Source organism: Aulonocara stuartgranti, assembly GCF_965226115.1.
Source record: "Aulonocara stuartgranti genome assembly, chromosome: 3".
NCBI lineage: Eukaryota > Metazoa > Chordata > Actinopteri > Cichliformes > Cichlidae > Aulonocara > Aulonocara stuartgranti.
Genome location: NC_138941.1, coordinates 33,285,213 through 33,307,205, shown reverse-complemented (window position 1 = coordinate 33,307,205; position 21,993 = coordinate 33,285,213). Strand labels below are relative to the sequence as shown.

At 42.8% G+C, this 21,993-nt stretch overlaps 1 protein-coding gene across 3 annotated transcripts in view; it reads right to left on the bottom strand.

Moving 5' to 3' along the window:
* The window catches only part of kcnip4a (potassium voltage-gated channel interacting protein 4a), a 155,900-nt gene that overhangs the window by 90,084 nt on the left and 43,823 nt on the right, over positions 1–21,993 (bottom strand). Inside the window, exon 1 of one of the 3 annotated variants that reach the window (XM_082526548.1) lies at positions 16,400–17,108. The exons of the other annotated variants lie outside the window; for them this stretch is intronic. Within the exon in view, the coding sequence (XP_082382674.1) occupies positions 16,400–16,484 (85 nt within the window). The 5' untranslated portion in view covers positions 16,485–17,108. Of the gene's footprint in view, positions 1–16,399; positions 17,109–21,993 lie in introns of those variants that run through there. 3 annotated transcript variants of the gene reach the window in all.

Here is a 21,993-nt window from a genome sequence, read left to right as displayed (position 1 = left end):
CTGGCTCTATCAAGAAATCTACACAAGCTGCTATATGAACGCTCACTGTAATGAGCATTCACTATGATTATGCACTTAATCATAAAGTTGCCTTGCATAACGTGATTTTTTTTCTTCCAATAAGCTAGGTGCAGCGTGCAGCCAGTAGCTGTTTGTCAAATAAGTATTTTCTCTTCCTATTAATGCATCTCACATGTCACCTCTAACTGATTCTCACTAACCCTGAAGTTTGCAGAGGCTGTTTTCTCTGCTACCATGTCTGTTTTTTTAAAATAAATTATCTTATTGTCTTATCTTAAGTATTATGAAGGATTGATACTCCCTGGTTGTTGTTTTTTTAGGCTTTGTTGAAATCTAGTTCAAATGTAACTCAGCTAGATGATAAGATGAACATGAATTAAAAGCACATTCTTGCACTGCGTTCTCTCTGTGTTAACATTGGCACATTGTTTGGCTTCTCTGCAACAAAATGGACACTTCTGAGAATAGTCATTCTGGCTCAGTCCCTGGCATCAAGTGATACATTTCACAAAGGATGAGAATGGAAATGCAGGAAGGAAATATTGCTTTGTGCGCATCTCTATTTTCTCCTTCAGCTTTTCCATTTCTGCTCCAGCGACTCGACTCTATTTACTCTAGCAAAGCTCAGATTACACTTTTATCCACAGACCGGAAGAGATTAGAGCTGTAAACAACAGCATTACAATCCCCAGGCTGAACAACATACAACTTTTATTGTTTGTTGTCTTTGTTTGTTCTTAATAAATACCGTTAAATGTGAAACCCCGTGCCCGAGCAACCAGCTGCATTTTGGTCTGAATGCCCAGCAATACAGCAGGCAGCGATGTTGTCATTGTCGCAGACTGAGCCAAAAGGTAGCTCTGTTTACACTGTCCTCAAGTCGTCTGACCTGACCGACCAGGATCTGAACTGATGTGACCTGGATAAAGTGGTCTGTCACGCATATGAATAATATTTAGCTGAGAAATAATAATAATAACGGATTGGATTTATATAGCGCTTTTCAAGGCACCCAAAGCGCTTTACAATGCCACTATTCATTCACTCTCACATTCACTCACTGGTGGAGGCAGCTACGGTTGTAGCCACAGCTGCCCTGGGGCAGACTGACAGAAGCAAGGCTGCCATATCGCGCCATCGGCCCCTCTAGCCAACACCAGTAGGCAAGTAGGGTAAAGTGTCTTGCCCAAGGACACAACGACCAGGACAGAGAGCCCGGGGATCGAACCGGCGACCTTCCGGTTACAGATACGCTTCCCAACCCCCTGAGCCTCGTGAATGCAAACATGACGTCACATTCACGAGGACAGTCGTTAATTGAAGGTTTAACGATAAAAATACCATCAAAGAAAAAGGCTGACCATCTTTTATGGTACAGTAGTGCCCAAAAGTCTTCCTCATTTCAAGATGATCCCACACCGCTTCAATAATGTTGGGGTCCGGCCTCTGGGGAGGCCAATCCATGACTCCTAGTGTTCCACTATATGGTTTCACTATGTGTTTGTTTTTAATCTACACTGGTTTGTTTGGGATCATTATCATGGTGAAAACAAATCTGTTGTTTTCCAGGTTGTATTGCATAGTGGATCAAAACCAATTTTGACATGATCTCCAACACCACTGGCTGAAACCATGACAGAGCCTCCTCTGACTGTACAGAAGATCTTCACTGTTGTACGTCTCTCCTGACTCCCTCCGAACTGATCATTTGTACCCAGCATTCCTAACTTGGATTCATCTATCCTCCATGATTCACTTCCTTTAAAATGGCTTCTTGACAGCCACCCCTGCACTGAGACCATTTCTGATGAGGTTTCAGTGGACAGTAGATGGATCAACTGAAGGACTGGATGGCTTACCCAGGACCTGGCTTTTCTCTTTTTCTCAAGGACACGCCTTTTAGATACTGTTCATGTGCTGTAAATAGTTTTTTCTTGTCCTGTTTCTTTGAATTTGTTAGAAACACACCAATGTTTCAGCTAATAGGTCTTTTGCATCAACCAAACTGTTATACTTACTCTATCCCCTCACTTAAATGTCACTTGCATGCCTCAGTGAATCATAGATCAGTGTTAAGTGGTGTAACATACAGAAATGAACCCAAAAACTGAAAAAGTGAAGATGGCCAGGTACATGAGGTGGAATGAGTGAAAAAGCAGCCAATAGTCAGTGAGTTAGTGCTCAAAACCACACTTTGCTTAAAAGTGTGGCTTCTTGGAAGCAACATATGAAGAAATGAGCGGCATGTTCAGAGCTTTTCCACAGTGCTATGTTTTTACCATAAGAGATGGTCTGCCTGTTTCTAGTCAGGCAGGAAACGTTGCATTCAAATAAGTGCAAATAAGGTTAAGTTTATTCAAAGGCCCATATTGCATTTGGGGGTAAGGTAGTCCTTTCCACTATAAAAATCCATCTGGGGTTTTGCAATGATGAATTTTCAGGTAAGTGAATCAAAATCATCCAACTGATCCATCTATTACTAAACCAATGTAACTATTCCCCAGAAAATTGACTGTGATTAATCATCTCTGTCGTGTAATATTATTATTATTTATTTATTTATTTATTTATTTATTTTTTTGCCTGTCCCGTTTGGCTCTTTTGCCATCAGAATTGTTGTCTAAAGGCAAAGAAAGATGCCCAACGGATTTACTTTACCAAATTGACCATCCCAGCCTTGCCATAATAGTCCATTTGATTCACCTTTTATTGTTTATTTTATTTTCACTTACTGAACATGGGACAGACTTGACTGGGGGAAAGAAAGAGGGAAAGAGAAACAGCTGAGAAGAGGGACGGGGGAGAAGGGCAAAAACCAAAAACCAACAGAATGAGCAGAAAAAGAAAAAAAAGAAGAAAAAAAGAAAAAAAATGCATATATCAATCACCTGGGTCACCTGCTGAGAAAGAAAAAAGAAAACAAGCAGAAGAGAACAAGAGTAATAGAATAAACAACATCACAATGATATATGGGAATATGACAGTAAATACTAAATGTTAAACATTATTGTGCAGCACATAAGATCAACAGAACACAGTGTGCTTTGAGGTAGGAGCCAAAAAGGGTGTAGTTTGTGGGTGTGATCACCCGTGTGTACACCTGTGAGCATGGACGCGCTTGTTTTTTTAAAAGGTTCCTTCATGTAATGATCTGCTAGAGGGTGTGGGGGGGCCACAGCCCCGTCCTCCAGGGCATGAAGCAGGTATGGAGGAGATCAAAACTCCAGACATCCAGAGGCCCCCAGAACACAAGAGACCAAGGAAGACCAACAGAGGGGCAGCTGCGCCACTGTCCCAGAAAGAGCTGAGGAGAGTCCCAGATGAGGGCTCACTCAGCAGCCGCGGAGCAGAAGCCAGGGGGAGTTGCAGTGACGCGCCCGTGAGCTCCGCCGGCAGCCAGCCGTGCCTGAGTGACCGAGCCCCAGGCCAAGAGGCTGGGGGCACCCCACCTCCGAAGTGGCCCGAGCAAGCCCCAGGCTCCAGGCCCCGATAAGCGGCCGCCAAGGAGTGAGCCGGTGTGTACCTGGACGCCCATCCCCGGACACAAAGAACCACCAACGCACCGACGTCTGAGGGAGTCCGCCACTGGCAGGGGAAGTGGTGGTAGGGGGAGATAGGCCTCCATACCTTGGAGGGCCTAAGATGTCCCCAGAGAGGTGGCGCCTGACACCCAACCTGACATATAGACACAGAAATACAGGCACACACATATACAAACATCCATTCCCACCCTCATGCTCTCATATGCACTTACTCCACACTCAACCAACGTGGAGACAGACATAAAGAGACGCTGTACACACGATCACACTCCCCAAGCGTACTCTAAGCCCCGGGTCTAGGTACCCCCGCCCCTGGAGGGGGGAACTGCACCCAGACCCAGGTGGTGTTACCCGTTTCCCTGCGGTGGGGGGAGGCAGACCGCCCCGACTCCGCAGCAGCAGGGAGGCCCCACACTCCAGACCGCAGTCGGACGGCCAACTCCTCCTCCTAGCCCCCCCGCTCCGGCAGGCCGCAGAGAATGGGGGTGAGAGAAGACTCCAAACCTCCCTCCACCCGCTCATTGTAATGTTGATGCATGTGTGTTCTAAGGTGCATTTAAAACGCAGGAGGGCATGGAGCTGCCTGCCAGAGAGCAGCAGGTAAGCGCATGGTCCCTCCTGCTGGCCCTCAATGTCTACGTGTATTTAACATTGAGAGGTGGGCAACGACGCCAGGGGTGGGGTGTACACCCTGATGGTACTTTGGACTCCGTGTATCGTGCCCACCCCCAAGATCCTATATGTATGTGTAATGAGAGTGTGAGTAATGTGAATGTCTAAGTTGTGGGATAAAATTTAGGCAGGGGCAGCCAGAAGGGGACGGGGGAGGGGGGGGGGGTGGGGGGGGTGGCCTCCTCTGCACCCTGGTGACATACCCCTACTCCAAGGTCCTGCATGTGTGGGTGGTTGTGGTGGAGCGGGAAGAGTGAGGCAGCTGGAGATGGGGAGGGAAGGAAGGGAGGGGCAAGTGACCCCTCCCTGGGGCCAGCTCCCCCGCTGACCCCAGTAGGCACCCCCATACTCCGCGACCCACCAGGGAAAGGGGGCCCAGGCCCACCCAGACCGGGGCCCAGCGCAGCAGCGCCTCCCGGCCCCACAGAGCCCAGGACAGTCCACCCAACCCCACCACAGAGAAAACTGCACCCACCCCACCATCCACTCTTCTTCCAGACTACATAAGACAATAAACACCCAGGCTGAGATCTTCCTCCACCTCTCCTGTATCTCCCCCTCCTGTAGAGAGAGCCCCTGAGGAGAGGAAAGCTCCTGCAAGATGTGACAATCTTCCCCACCAGTTGAAGAGCCCCCCAGGTGGCTCGATGCACCGGCGGCACCCTGCTCCAGGGCTGGGCCCCCATGCACCCACCCGCCCACAACCCCGGCAACACACCAACCAGGACCCAAGCCCCCGAGGCCCGGCCCGGGCCCCAGCCCAGAGACGGAGCGCCCCCAGAACCTCACGCCCATCCCGGACCCACCCAGGGGCAGCCAGGCTACCAGGTCAGTAACCCACGTCCGTCAGCACAGACCCTCCCCTAGTCCCGCTGCACGCAGCCGCGAGGAAACAGTCACCTGAGAGCCAACAGAGCCCCTAACCGGACATGACCGCTACCCCGGGTTGAGCCCCCCAAGGAAAATGCCTCCGGGGAAGCCCCCGACGCCCTAAGCCTGTCCCTACCCCCACACCAATCACAACAGTGAAGGCGGGACCAAACTATGACCCCCCACCCCCACTAGGTGATGGAGCTGATCAAAGGAGCCCAGAGCAATTGATCTGATGTGGTGTCAGAGGCTGTATCAAGACTAATGTAATCTAATAGATAATTTCTATATTGGTTAGAATTAAGATTATTTTTATTTTTCCAGTTCATGAGGACTGTTTTCTTGGCTATGCATAGGGCAGTGAAAACCATATGGGTGATATTCTTTTCTGAAGTGACATTATCTAAGCTGCCCAACAAACACACTAAGGGGGAAGTTGGAATGTTACATTTCAGACACTTCGATAAGTCTTCACATATCTCGCGCCAAAACTTCTGAACTGGTGGACAGAACCAAAGAGCGTGGATATAATTGTCCGGTGAATTGGTTTGGCAGTGTGAGCAGTTGTTGGTAGACGTAAAGCCCATCTTGAACATCCGATGACCTGTATAGTGCACTCTATGTAATATTTTGTATTGAATTAATTGAAGACTGGGATTTCTAATTAGATGAAAGGTTTTTAAGCAAATCTGAGACCAGAAGTTTAGGTCTAAGTTATCTGATAAATCCGCTTCCCATTTTGCAATAGGAAGTGATATTGATTCATCTGTTTTAGAAAGCATTCTGTATATTTTGGATAGTAATTTGGGGGTTTTAAGAGTAAGAAATTGAACCACACTTGGTGGTGTTTGTAGTTCAACTTGACCCGGTTTAAATTTCTTTTTTACTATGGATTTAATTTGTTGATATTCTAAAAATCTTTTCTTGTTGATCCCATATTGTGTAACTAGTCTGTCAAATGAAATAAATTCTGTTCCTTCTAGTATAGGTTATAAATATTTGATTCCTTTACCACAAAGGCCCATATTGCATTTGGGGGTAAGGTAGTCCTTTCCACTATAAAAATCCATCTGGGGTTTTGCAATGATGAATTTTCAGGTAAGTGAATCAAAATCATCCAACTGATCCATCTATTACTAAACCAATGTAACTATTCCCCAGAAAATTGACTGTGATTAATCATCTCTGTCGTGTAATATTATTATTATTTATAATGCAGATCTCTTAGAAGGCTGAAAGTTACATTGGAATCACTTAAAACAGAACAACATGTCAGAAGAATAGGTACAGATTTCCTTGGGAGGGGCACAGTTTAATCAGAGAAGATAGCAGGAGGAAAAATAGGCTGCAGAAAAGAAGTGACAAGAGCGGAAGGGTAATCCATCCTTATTAGGTACAAATCAAATGCATCAACCGGCCAGTCAGAGGCAATAGAATGGTCAGGGTGATCTGTGAAACAGTGCACAGGACGAGATAGGCCTTAGCTGCTCGGGCCCGAGCTGTGTGATTGCTGGGGCAGAAGCACTGTAAACGCCAAACACAAATACCTTTTGTTCTGTTGCTTTGCATTTAAATTGAATTTGAGACAGTCAGCAGTGCGTGGAAACCGCAGGAGACTGAAGACAAATTCTAAACGATGTCTTGCTTCCACATAAGATGCTCTGTAGGATGCTCGGTTGCTCGGAGTCCTGTGCATCACTTCCCTTCCCCGTCACTACAGTCGCTCGGTGAGCTGCCACCATTTAATCTGTTTTCAAAGTATTCTGCAGTGTCATGCTGAAAGGAAAGCTCCTGCCAACTTCTCTTACTGGCAGGCTTGGCTAAAAATACAGCAAGAATCGGACTTTTCGAATCATCAAACATTAAAGATGTTGTGATCAATCTGGCACACAAAATACTCAACTGGTGGTCTATAAAGCTGCTGTTCAGCACTTATCTGAGAGAGCTTTATAGTCAAATTTAAGATGTGGGAGTGTGCATCGCTGTTTTAAGGTCAGATGAGTCCACCAGATGACGGCTGCTGTTGAGGGAGCCCTATCAGGAATTATGACAAAGAGCGGTGTTAGTGACGACAGAAATATTGTAATAAGTCATCGTCATCTAAAAAGTCAAATTCAATGGATTTCAAAAATAATGACAGCTAGAGGAAAACAGAGTGAAAGGCATGCCTGTAGCGTAAGGTTGCATGTAAGACGCACACAGACGACGGTCTCGCTGTTATCTGGACAGCACAGTCAAGTGTGAATGAGGCTCTAAGACACACAGGACTCTGCAGCTAACCTTACAAAGACTAATGAAGCACACGCAAGTTACACTAAAACACATTACTTGGCTCACTTGGCTAATTTATCAATTAATTAGTTTCTTCTGGTGGTGCAATGTGAGCTCCCTGATTATGCTTTAACAGTCATGTTAGACGGCTGAGATCCATTCTGTTTACGCCTGCCTGGTGTTGACACAGAGTTAGCCTGGTAAGTAATGGGACCCGTGGGGGTGGCGGGTGGTGTTGGTCGGGGGGGAATCTGTCTGCAGAATGATGGAGAAGGAGCTCCATTTTCTGCATGGCCATCCATGACAAGCTGCGCCAGAGAGAGTGAGTCATTACACCGTTTTACAACAGATGTGTGAGATGTGTGGGGACTTGATGGGGGCGTGGATGTATCTGGGCTCGATCTTGGCAACCGCACACTCCCAGCCGCGGCCTTGTCTCCTGCGGACCAGACTGTAATGTCCATCCAGGTTTTAGTGCCCTTGACTTAAGAGCTCATGCACTGCTCGCTGAACATGGGCAGCAAAATTCTGGTCACACAATGCCACTTTATCCTCTGGAGCCTGCAACACAAAGCTGAGCGCCTGCACGGTGGAGCCAGAAAGCCATTAAGTTATTTCATTTGTCTGCATGATCTCTGCAGCAGCTGTGGCTATTCAAATTAAAATGAAATTATGCAAACGATTTGATTACAGTGTGCAGAAATAATCCCAGGGTGGAAAAGCAAACAACGCAACAAGGTAATGTAATAATTCCACCTTAAATCATCCGTTTCCAAACTGTAAGTCTACTGTAAATCACATGCCCATATAGCTGCAAAGTGCACACATTCTTTGCATGATTGCACGTAGATACAGTGTGTGTGTGTGTGTGTGTCTCATGTGCCAGCTAGGGAGGAAAAACATGCTGACTTTAACTCAATGCTGCACCAAAATGAGAAGCAAATTGGCCCCGCAATGAACGAATGTAAAAGGGTGCAATTTAGAAGTTAAACACTGCTTACACTCTCTGCTTTAATGCAGTTCATTATCTTGGCGTCTGAAACAAAAACCTCCCCTGTAATATTTGTAAAACATTATTATTTCCTGTCCAAAAGTGTTGAAGAAAATAACACGAACAGCAATGCTCGCGACACTAATAACACCCTCAGACATTACGCCCTCGCCTCAACTTTGATCACGAGTCACAGAGAGAGCACGGCAACGATCATAGTAAAAAAGTGTCCGAAACTGCAAAAGTAACGGGCCGTCATTTACATCCGGCCTCGTGTCCGTCTTTTTATTTCCTCTGTCTATTCAACCGTGTGACATTTTGCGCAAGTGAGAGTGAGAGAGATTGATCTGTTTGAAATTTCAATCTGCAGCCAATCAAAGGAGACATGAAAACCATTTGAGAGCAGTCATTTTCATCAGTGGATCTACGCTTCAGGAAAATGAAAAGTGAAAAAAGCACAGAAACATGAGAACACACACAAAAGCCCCCAATTCCTTCGGGACTGCAGCAAGAAAGGTCTCTTAATAAAACATCAAGTGTTCAATACTAGAGCTTCTACTTTTACTTTCGTGGACATTATCATTACAATCACAGAGTAGATGTGCATGAAGAAATAAGCGCGTGTTAATGATGCTAAGTTGCTCTTCTTTCCCTGGAGTCTCCACTCCGACCCTCAGAGGTGTATTGATTTTCTTGTTCTGGTTGGGGAGCTGGAGCAGGGCTGCAGTCCCAATAATTGCCAGCTAACGGTGCGTGGAGAGGACATTGTCTCTTGTATTGCGGAGCGTCTGGGGCAGGTTCAGTTTTTTTTGTTAAAACGCAGCCAAGGCAACTGACAGTTGGAAACATATGAAACAAAGAGCCTTAAAATTAAGTGATTAAACGTGGAAGAGGGAGAGAGAGGAGATAAAAGTTAGGACATGGAGTTGGAAGCAGCAAAGAAAAAGAATGGTGACAACGGAGAAAGGAGAAAACTTTTTAATTTAAGTTAACAATAGCAATGATCACATGAAGAAGAGTCAGAGCAGGGACAATTAATAGAACAATCTTCTGAGGTGCTGATAACAACAACAGACAAGGGAAACAAATCCACACCAAACAAATTACAACTGCTCTTAATAGCGAGTGTTTTAAAGGGCGTAGTTTGGTATTTTTATATTCTTCAGTGCTATTTGGCGTTGCTCTACTTACATGCCGTCTTTACAGTAAGAAGCTTAAACATGAAAACGACCCACCAAAGATTCAGTTTCTCATGATCTCCAAGTCACGGAGGTGAATGAAAGCTCAAATCTTTGAACACGCACTCATGCAGGAATTTGTAACCGAAGCATGCACGCACTACTAAAAATAGCCCGGCCATTCCTTCTACTCAGAAGGACTCTCGTTTACAAACATTAGCGCAAATGGAAAACCTGATTACTCTGGCTATAGGAAGGGTGACTTCAAAAGGACAGCGGCACAGGAGAAACACGGGCCAATGTCGAATGCAAATGGAGACAAATGAAGAAGAATGCCATCCGGGCGATCCGGAGGGTGTAGCGGTGTTGAGGCGGTGACGCTCGATAGGAGCACCAGAACCACAACTACTGTGTCAGGTTGCCTTAACAGCCCTGTATTTCATTTGAGCAAAACCTCAATTGGATTCCCAATCCAAACCAGATTTGGATGGGGAATAGAAAAAGGTCAAAAACTAAATACATTAATTTCAATTTTGACTAGATCCCCTGTACACATCAAGGTTTAATCACTCTTTCAGTTGCGATGGCGATATTATAGTGACAAGCTCATCATTGCCTAATTAGCTCTAGTAATTAATCAGCAGTTCCAGGACTGGTGAAGGACAGAGGTATTCTCTGCTAACACACCAACAACGCTGTTTAAATGACTGCACCAGCTTTCAAATGTGTTTTACTGGCTTTTATGGGGCCAAAACGATCCACCGGGGACTTCGGGATAGTTTTGAAATGTTAATAATCCATGTGCTACTTATTTTCCAGCCATAGCCTCGACAATAGCAAGGTCAAAGAATACTTTCACTATAAGAATACTTCCACGACAGCGAAGACGCTCTCCCTCTTCTGCTTTACATAACACTAGGCCAGATTGTCGAGCAGCACTTTAACGGGCTCTGACAGACACTCACTCATTTTCAGTCAGGCAGAGGAGGATCTGGGTGGACTGAGCTGGTGCTTAGCTACTGTAGGACACCAACTGTAAGTTCTCAAGCCAAGCACTGTTTGTACTGCTCTAATGAGCCAAAGAATCTGTGCTGCTCTGGTGCTGGACAGCAACACAGCAACAGAAACCAGAAACCAGAAGTAGGCAGGGACTGAGTAACGGAGAGACAGCAGGACGTACCTGCCAGGAAGCTGATACGGATAGATGTATCACCGTTAAACATCTTCCGTCTGCCCTCGCCAAAAGGGAGTGAACCTTAAGAAAGGGGTCATGGTGAAAGGTTACGCTTCAAGTTTGACAGAAACCTGTTACTGGATGAACCTGATGCGTCTTCTCTTCTTCCAGTTATGTAAGAAGCTTGGCAGAGATGATTCGATTGGATTCTACAATTGTCCAAATCTGTTGTTCGCTGTGTTAAACATCTCGCAACCATTGATTTCCATCTGCATATTTGTAAAATCCAGGAGCAGAAGGTGCACTGAAAGAATTTTGCACACTAGATGGACAGTTCAAAAGAATCATCAGAACCGAACTTTCAACACAGATCGTTTGAGGATTATATTTTGTGTGAGTAAAACGGAAGTTCATGATCTCATCTTGCATGACATCTATGTTCGTGATTCAAACCAGATGCTTGTCAGGTGAATCAAGCAGATGCTACGATAATGCAGTGGGTGTGAAAGAGACATTATATAACATGGTTTTCCATCTGTTATTGTTCCGCCTGTCCAAGCCCCAAAGAAATGTTCAACAGATACATGCACGGCTTTAATGCTGGGCACTAAAAAAGTGCTTTGTCTGGACTTTTCCTCGCTCAGAAAAGGCCTTTAGCGAGTGAGGTTTTGAAAAAAGGTTTAAAAAAGCTGCATCAACCTTCTACGAGAGACAAAAATCCTTTTTTTTTATATTTGATATTTCACATTTGTATATTTTTTGGTAGTTTTGTAACAATTCTAGTAATTTGTGAAACATGCAGGCTTAAAACTTCCAGAAATATTTGGGTTTCTCTATCAGAAATTATCTCTAAACGCCCTCTTATAGTGAATGTCTTCATGTACAAGAAGTAAAACAGTCTGGCGTCTCCAGAGCAGGCACTGTTGCACAGATGTGATGCCAAACCAACCTGCCTGTGGGTATCAAATATTCAGTGTTTGGTCAGGGATTATGCGCTTTGAACGTGCTGTCCTCATGGGACAGGTGGAACATGACCTGCCACTATCCGTCAGGAAACCAAAGAGAGGGAAACAAAGAAGGGCCTTCGCGTCACTGGGCATGCCCCCACACACATGCTCACAACTGCATACTGACAGGTAGATTAATGTCGACAGCATTGTCGTATGGCCATAGATTAGATAAGTAACTAAACATCTCGCAAAGGCCGCATCGACTGAGTTTTCTCTGAAGCAGAACACTTTCCCAACACAAACAGAACAAATCTTTTATTTTGATGCCTTTGTCACCAATTAACACTTTTTTAACTTGTAGTTACTATACAGGTAAAAAGGCTACAGAGGGGTTTTTGATTTTAGCATTTTTTCCTTAAAAGTTCTACAAATTATTCCACACAGCAGACGAGAAAGCTCATTTCTAAGTTGATTTCCCAAAAAGGCGACACAAGTTCCCCACAAGATTGTCTCAAAGGACACGTTTCAAGCCCTGATGTTCCACACAGATACTGCAAGAACCATTTAAGGTGTTTGGTTGGGACTACTACTTTGGAGAGGAGCCAGACATGATAATCTGAGAAGCAGAGGCAACGTCTCCAAACTAAACAGTGCATGTTTTCAGGGGCAAGCATGTGGGCGCCTCTGTGCGTGACTGGTTACACTGCAGTCGTGAGGCTCATTTAAATAACTCTCTGATTCACGCCAAACGTTTATGTCTGCGCGAGGATAAAAATGTTCTTATATTCCGCCCATAAATACTCCCACAATGAACCATAAATCATCAGTGCAGTCTGGGCAAACATAGAGGTTAGTGTAATAAGCTCCTGCATCAACAGTGGGAACGAAACCACGTGCAGCTGATGACTTTGCACACTACTTAACCAAAAGGTGTCTCAGGTGCCATCTTTGAACCTGATGCCCCTGACGAGGTTTTACACAAATAAAATAATGTGAGAACAAATTAAGTCTTAATTTGACAGCATTAGAAGATTTTGTTGAAACCCCGCCGTGCGCTGCTCTTTCAAATCATGAAGAGGCTTGTCCAATTAAGCACTGCTTCCACAACCGACGGGGCAGAGTGAGCATCATAAGCCTGCCCCTCTTTTCTGTGCTCTGACAGCCGAGGAAAGTAGTGATAATCAAACGCAAAATTTCACATTTCAATTATAGTTTATTAGGGGAATATAGATATGTATTATCTCACAAAAATAAGAGGAAAGAAGTGAAGAGTCTTGTCACAGGCACAAGCAAAAAATGAATTATTTTATATCACAACTATAAAACATAGTCAAGTCAAACCTTCTTTATGTATACAGGTCATTTAAAACAGCAAAAGATGATCTCTAAAATCTTTGTACCCATGTTTGGTATTCACAGCAGGTCACAACATCCAAACTGTAAAATCATCAGAAAGTTTATAAACACTTCAACTGTTCCATTGTAAGGAACGCAGCCAATAAAATAGCACGCTGACAAGCCGAATTAACCTAATTAAAATGATGCAAGCTGCTTAATGGCTCATCAACGCAGTAGCAGTGAAGAGAAAGCAAGTTTTATCGCACAAAAGGTTGAGAGGAGAGGTTGGAAGGGCATGTGCTGTGATGTCAAACGATATGCTTGGACTCGGTTACGAGCACGTGAGCTTGTCCTGATGAGAAGAAAAGGATGATGCATCACAGATGCTGGGACGCCTGACAGCCAGACACTGAGGGAAGAAGCGAACCGTGACGATGCGGTGAAAGATTCCAAAAAAGTATCTGCTCCGAAGCAAATGGCAGATTTACTGTGTTCTGCAATGCAATCCAGCTAAATACAAGCGGGAAAATATATGCTTTAAAATGTCCCAGTGCACAACCACGGGTATTGACTCTAAAACGAATAGACATTGAAAATGTGCTACATAAAGGTAATCAGTATAAATAAACCTGTGACGCATACTGATGGTGGACTTGCAGCTCTCCCTGCTCATCTGTCACAGTGGCTGAAATGGAAATGTTGAAGGAGATGAAGATTTCCCCTGGTGTGAGCAGCCAACAAGTTTCTGCCTCTCACACTATTGAGCATGTGCCGACACTGCTGTTTGGATTTATAACCTCAGAAAAGCTGTGCATCTGTGATTTGTTTCCCCTCTACAGTTGGAAAATTCAACGCCTGCAGTGGTGGTGGCACGAATACGAATGGTGGGCCTCTTAAACAGTTTATATGTACAGCATGTTTTATACTGTATGCTCTGTTTTTCTTTAATAAACTATGCCCTGCGCTCACTGCAGATATCAAAGGAACTCTCTTTGGAGTGGAACTTCACATTAATGATAATACATCTTTTTCAGAGACCTACACTAACAAAAAGGCTTTTGCGGACAGCAGATGCTCACTGCAGACATCAAACATCTGAAAAGCCCTGTCCTCTTACATCATGCGCATTACCCTCCACCTACTCTATGTATCCATGATGTCCTTGGCAACAAAATGACCAAATGAAGCGATGACTGTGAGTCTCTTCTAGGACAATGAACATCTCAATTAAGACCCCTTGGCCTGTTAACTGACTCCATCTATCATTCTCTTCCCCTGGTCATCCAAATATGGCCGAGCCAGCCTCGCTCTGGTCAAGCTCCATTTATATTAATCTGCAGTGCAGTCTGTGGAAGATGAGTTAATACAATGTGTTCATAGAGAAATGGACCCAACCAACTGGAAACTGGCTAATAAATTACTGGTATTGGGTTTTGTAACCTCATACATGTAATATCTTTTTTCGAGGAATTAAGCTCCAGGTGCTGACATGCAGACATTATCTGTACAGGTGGGAGGAGATAAACAACCAGAACTCTCTTAAGGATTTGAAATAGGGAAAATGTGGTGGCTTCGAATGAGGACTTCAAAACTGAATCAATATATGTGTGATAACACATATATTACATACAGGTGTAATTTAAAGCGTATTTTAATATTTAACTATAATATTGAGATTTGACTGAGCAAAGTATCCTCCTCTGGCTCAGCACATTTACAGTAATTACCCGGGTCCAAAGGGAAATAACGTCCAGCCATGCAGTCTACATGAGTAATAATTAACAAGTACTAACACTAACAATTAAGAACACAGTTTTACACATGAACAAACAAAGCAATGCTGCATTTTACCAGCCAAAGCTTTGGGGACATGAAGGTAAATTACTCCAGAATATACACTAATCGTGTTTATTACCAAATGGGAATTGCAGTCTGACCTCAGCAACATGCTGGTGGCCATGGAAACCAACAGCATACTCCTCTGGGCATATACTGTAGATGGATTTCTTCAACCTTTGCATCAACCACAAGCCCGTACTCATTGCTATGATTGGAAAACTGAAACCATCTACTCCTTTTATAGTTCACCCCATCGACAAGGTGACTCTTCTGTAGCTGCCTCCCTTCCTCCCGACTTGTTCCTGCTGTCTCAAAGGTCATGGACACCGCAGAAAGTAGGCCACATCTTAGCAGCTTCATTTCGCTCAGCTCAGTTCTTTGACTAAACACACACTGTAAGAACTGAAGTGGCTGCAAGAAGTAAAAATAGTCTTAAATGTTCAGAATCATGTTGTAATTCATTAGCATGTTCAAGAAGCACCTCTCCGGGGCTTAGCACCTTGCGGTGTGATAATCAACAACCTACTCGACAGGAGCTCAGTGAATGCAAAAACCAGACAGGAGACACACAAGGCAAGGGTGTCAATGTATGCTACTAGTGTTGTCACATCATCTGTGCACAAACCGCACATGCCACTGTAAAGTCCAAGAATAATCAACTCTCGAATGATAGCTGTGAATAATTCAGAGCTCGTTTGATGCATAATGTGCAATATGTGCAACGATCAGTATATTCTGCTGCTGGTAACCTTTATCCTTTATTGAACCCTTCATGGAGTAATCTGCTGGTAATCCACCATAATCCATGATTTAATCTTGTTAAAGCCATTGATTTACTATCCTGCTTATTAAAAAAGCTCTTGGTCTGTATGCACGGATCCAAAAAGAAGCCGAACTATATTAGGCTTTGCAGCACGATACAAGTCCAGAACTATTGATGATTGGTGGTGTTTGTGCACACTGAATGCAACAACTTCATTTTCAAGAAAGGACTCGTAAGGATTTGGAACAAACATACTGCTACACATTATTTTTAATTGACTGACACCACATTACATACAATATGTTGTATGCAACGCTGCTTAAAATTGTTAAGATGCAGAAAACAGGACTGCAACGCTGAGCTGTCAGAACCAGCGAGTCAAATCCTTGAATACATAAAAAAACCTGCTGTTCCTGTATTGCGTGAGATGTTTGATTACATTTCTTTCCACTATAATGACTTCACCTTTGCCTCCGGTTATATTCTGTCCTTCTGTGTACATTTTAACATGCGCGCACAGTCAAACAAATTATGATGGAGAGCAGGCGATAAATCCAAACCCCAGTCTGGAAATCCTCAAGTGGGCTTTGCTGCTGTAAATGTATACACAATGTAAATACTGCATGGTCCTGATGTTACGCAAGGTGGATGTGTCCAATTTGGACTTTGTTAAAAAAAAAAAAAATTATGAAAACATTGAGGAGAAGTAGAACAAAACTGCTTAGATGTAAATACAAAAATCGGCGGAGGTTTAGGAGAACTGCAGCAAAGACGCCTGTCAGAGTCTTACCGGTGTTGAGCGTGCCTGTGATGAGTCTGAACAGGTACTGTGCGAACTTGAAGATCTCACGCTTGCATCTTTTCCTGCAGCTCATCTTTGCAGTGGGGTAAAGGGGGGATGCTTGTAAAGGTCAGCACAAAAGGAAGACTCTAGTTTCAGGGTTAAAATCCAGGAAGGACTTTCACTTTGACAAAGTCTTGCAACGGGGCAAGTGTCCTTTTCTCTGCCCCACTCTCCTGGCTGTGTCAGCGTGGCCTTTGTGTTGGTGTGTGGCAGGAGTGATGATCATGAGTGAGTGGAGAGAAGTGACCGGGGACTCCACTCGCAAGTGTGTATGTGTCCCAGCTCGTCTGTTGCGCGGCTCCAGGGTAAAGGCTGTCTGATCAGCACGGACACGGGGATGGAGTGTGCTCTTTTGTCAGATCGTTAATATTTGCTTACCGACGCTTTACCTCCTGCTCTCTGGAGAGAGGTGAAGGGACTTCTTTCCAACACTCACTCCCTCCTCTCTGGACTTTTCCTCCAACTCCTCTGAGCGTACACTCTGAGCATACACTCTGCTGCTCTTCTTCTGTGTTACTACTGTTGGAGTCACAACACAGTGGTTATCCAGTGGGTCTCTCCTTCTCTGTCTCTCTCAGACACAAACAAACACACACTCCCACACACACTCGTAGTGCGCCTACTGCTCGCTCTACTCAGCACCATCTGTGGATGTTTTACCCTCAATGACGGTTGCCATGGAGGTGTGGCCTGATTGGCCCGTGAAGAGGAGGAGGAGAAGAAGAAGAGAGAGAGAGTGGGAGAGAGATAGAAGGCACACACAAGGAGGAGGAGAGGCATAAAGGAGAATTAAGGGGAAAGTATCCACCTCGATGAATCAGCAATGGCAGTACATTACAGCCCTGCTGTGTGATGTGTAACTGAACGTTTTTTAAAAAGTGACAGTAATGGGCAATTTTAATGGCACACAATGGGCGCCTCAAACAGACAAGTGACTCAATAATTAAGGGTACATTTCATAAGAAAAAGAAATGAAAAAGTCTTTTCTGCTAAATCATCAAGTTGTTCCACAGCATGCCCCAACAGTATCTAAAATCCATAACCACAAATCATGTTTAAATGAAAATAAAAAATTATTATGATAGTTAAAATAATTATTTTGTCAGTAAAAGAAGAGAAAAGCTGTCTCACAGCAGAAATACATGAGAAACTACATACCTGAAAAAATGTGTTTAAAAGTTCTTGAGTCTATTCACCAGCGGTTTTCAGGTTTTCATTATTTATTCATTATTATTCATTTATACGTTTGAGCGTGGCTGACTGATTTTCTGCATGCCGATATGATTGGTGACGTCTCTTTTTGAGCTAAAAATCCACATTTCAGTCAATTTAAAGTTATTTAAAATCCATTTTCATTGCAGTTTAAACATTCAAAAGGTCACAACACAAACACCACATGTAACAGGACAGGACTCATGAGAATAAAAATATTTTGTCTTCTGTTTCTGCAAACGTGAACCCCTTCTCTCAGATTCACCATCTCCCTACACAAACTGTTTAATACAGTCATGGCTTAAAGGAGCACTTTGGAATTTTCCTACATGACTTGTATTGGATGAAATTACAGAAATGTAGCAGCCTCTCACACAAATGCATTGTATCAAAGTGAACGATACTTCATGAAATCATATGATTAATACTAGGTCAACAACTCGCCACCAGGGTTTAAATACCTGGGACTCCCCATCATTTGCTTTTAGCACTGAAGAAGCCGCTGGGATGAGAGGTGAAACGCTCCATGACCTGGATGTCTGAGAACCTACACAAACATACTTCTTGAAATCATTGCTTTGTTGATACAAGTACTGCTGAGGATAATATAGATGATACTAAAAGGCAAATGCTGCTTTAATTAGGTAGTGAAGCCTAGTTAGTCATTATTCATTCAGTGTATCAAAACAATATCAAAGCATTTAAATCTGAAACATTAATCTCTCCCAAAAGTATCATGTATATCCCATGCTTTTATCTCATTACAATGTAAATGCACCTCTTCTGCAATATAGTAATAATACTAATAATAATGATAACAACAAGAAGCCCTCTTGTAGCCAAGGAGACTCACTGTCTTTTCCCACTATTTACTTTTAAGTATTATATTGTGTTACTTTGTTCTTTTTAAATGTACTTTAAGACATTGTTAGTGCAGCAAAACAAGTGCAAAGTGCAGACTTTTGTTATTTGCCCTGCTGAAACCCAAGAAAAAATGTGCCTCAACTATAAGATTTCTCCTTGCTTGAAGTTAATACTTAATAAAATCTCTTCAATACAATATGTGAACATGAAATGTACCCCAAATTATACAACAGACCATACACAAAGTAAAAAAACAGTCATTTACAATATAAGAGGAGGGCAGAGAAGAAAAAGCTGTGGAGCTCAGGACGGCGAGTTATCCTGCAAGAAAATGTCAAGGTCGGTATTTATGACTGACGGGCTACACTAAGCATCTGTGATGACATTAGGATCAGTCGAGTGCATCATCTCCTCCACTAATTAGCCTACACTGTACCTCAATTGCACTCATCTATCAATGCCAAGGTCTCCCACCTCAAAAATCTGTCATTAACTCGAACCTTTCCAGTCTTATTACAGCAGTGACTTCACTCAAGAAAACTCTGATAGCCATATTTTCTCATTATTACATGTCCATCAGGCTGACAGGTTTAGGTTTCAGATAAGTTAAGGCTTAAAATGAGGCTAAGTTTCTACAGGTCACTTGACAGAGAGATACTTCTATTTTGGTAAAGTCTACTCTGTGTAGAAACTCTGCAGACTCTGACCTTGGACTTTTCATCAGCCTGTAATGCTACACAGACTTTGCAGACAGAGTCCACAGGCAAGAATAAAAAAATATGTGCTTGGAGGAAAAAGAAAGATTTCAAGGACTTAGTAAGTATTGTGAAACTTCTTACTGGGTCAGATTGCCACAGAGAACTAGCACAGTGTCTGAAATAGGTGAATAATTTACAAGGTACCTGTGGGGTGTAGCAGTGTCTTTGTGACACGACTTGCTTTCAGAAACAGGAGACACAGAAGATGAATAATAACGAATAAAAAACGTTCAAAGTATTTTCTTTATGTTCATCCATTACCTAAGCACTAACTACTTTATTAAATTGCTAATCGAGTCGAGTTTTCCATTTTCATTTGGCTCACATGCAGTTGACAATGACATAAAGGCACATTTACGACTAAAAGTCTTGGTTTTCTTTGAAAAAATAAAGTGTTCTTGAATCAACAAAAGTGAATGCCAGTCAATTCCAGCCAGTGACTGTTGACTTTGCTGCGAGTCACCAGCTAGTTATTATTAGCTTCATTAAACTGCAAAACGCTATTGTCGCATTTCAATTTGAAAACACAATCTCTTAAATGGTGCTAATAACTTCGTGTCAAGCAAAACGACAAAAGCTGAAGCTCCTTTTTAAAGCCGCTTTAGCAGTAAAAGGACAAGATTAGATACGCAATCTTATGGTCCATGAGTGCACAGAGCCATCGTTAATAATGGCATAATGCTGTTTAAATGGTTTAATAATGGAAAAACAAACAACGTAATATTTCTTCTTTATTGTTTGTATTTTCTAACTTGTGAAAAGGCCTTGAGCATTACCACTGTAATTGTGTTATAGGTGAAAAATGTGCTTTGGTTGCTCAATTGTCATTTTCCACAAACCAGGGAAGAGCTGCAAACGTTAAACTACACTGAATATTGTAACACTACACAATGGATAGATCAGACACAATTGAGTGTTTACTATTTGACTAAGACAGACATAAAACTTCTATTTGGCCTTGTAATGCAAAGCCATGTTAAAATGTTTGTGTCAGAGGGTTTACTTTGTAAAAGCGCTTAAATACCACTTTAAAGTAACTTGAGTGCTAAACTGCAGTCGAAATTAACACTAAAAGTTATAAATCAAGTAAACGCATGGATGTCCGCTCAGAATGAACAGTGAGATAAAAGGAAACTATTTGGCGAGCTTTATAACATTATTCAAATGTGTTTATTAATGTGAAATATCGTTTTCCATGGCCCCAAGTATAAAACATTTGAAAAAGACTGTAGTTTACTTTGTAGCATTTCCAGGCGTCGTCTTTAACCACCAAGAGTGTCATTATGTCCCTTAAACTTGCAAATGCACCACTTTATTGTAGACTAACAAGTATGCTAGCTGTCAGTATAACAGTTAATATATGTCTACATTTACAACATAAACTCTAGTTGGGCCTAAGTATGTCAGATTGTTGCATTTTAAGATTTCTTTTTGACACAGGCTAAGCTAACTTACAGTACTGTGCAAAAGTTTTAAGCACACCCTTCCTTTATGTTTAGCTTGAGCCAGACGTTTTGTAATTTTTTTAAAGTGGTCTTAAGAAATAATGCATGATAGGCAGCTCACAGGACAACATCTTCAAGCACAGCTTAATAATGGTCGTAGTAAGCAAGTCTCAGTTTCAGCTATAAAGAGAAGACTTCGAGCTGTTTGACAGGATGAGTTGCAGCAAAAAACCCGTTGCTAAGACATCAGAATAAGACAAAGAGGCTTGCCTGGACCATGAAACACCACCATCGGACTACTGAAGACTGGAAGAAGCTATTATTGATTGATGAATCAAAATTTGAAATCTTCGGTTCACTACGCAGGATCACCATCGGGTAGGTGAAAGGACGGTTCCACAGTGTGTGGCATCAACTGTCAAACATGGACGAGGAAGTGTGATGGTCTGGGGTGTTTTGCTGGATCCATGGTCGGTGACTTGTACAGAGTGAGAGGCACCCTGAACCAAAATGACTACCACAGCATTCTGGAGCACCATGCAATACCCTCTGGTATGTGCCTAGCTTTCAGAGGTTCATCCTACAGCAAGATAATGACCCTAAACATAAGTCCACACTATGCCAGAACTACCTTAGCAAAAAGCACAAGATGGTAAGCTTGAAAAAACAGAGCAGCCAGCACGGTCTCCATCGAGCTGGTTTGGGATGAACTGGACAGAAGAGTGAAAGCAAAGCAACCTACAAGTGCCACACATTTATGGGAACTTCTGCAACAGATATGGAAAGACCTTTCTGAAGAATATTTGATTTCTATTGTAGGTAGAATGCCACAGGTGTGTTCAGGTGTTATATCTGCAAAGGTGGCTACTTTGATGAGTCAAAAGTCCATGGTTTCTTTTTTTCTTTTTCTTTTTTTAACTCCAGTTGCTTATCTGTACTATGTTTTCATTTCAGAATGCAACAAGACATTTAGCTTCATAATTTTAAATAAAAAAATGGAAGAATTTGAGTGTTCTAAAACTTTTGACCAGTTTTGTTTGTTTGCTTGGTAAGCCACTTAATGCTGAGCAATGAATCATTCACACATACAAAAGCCACCTAAACCAATGACAAACAGTGCTGTATCTATACATACCAGACAACTTAGCAAAGATCCAATTTTAAATTGTATCTTTAGGCACTTTGTTCCGAGCACGCTGTCACAAAAACACACAATTTGCTCCCATTTTTTCTTTAGCTGAGTCAATGAAAAATGCCAAAG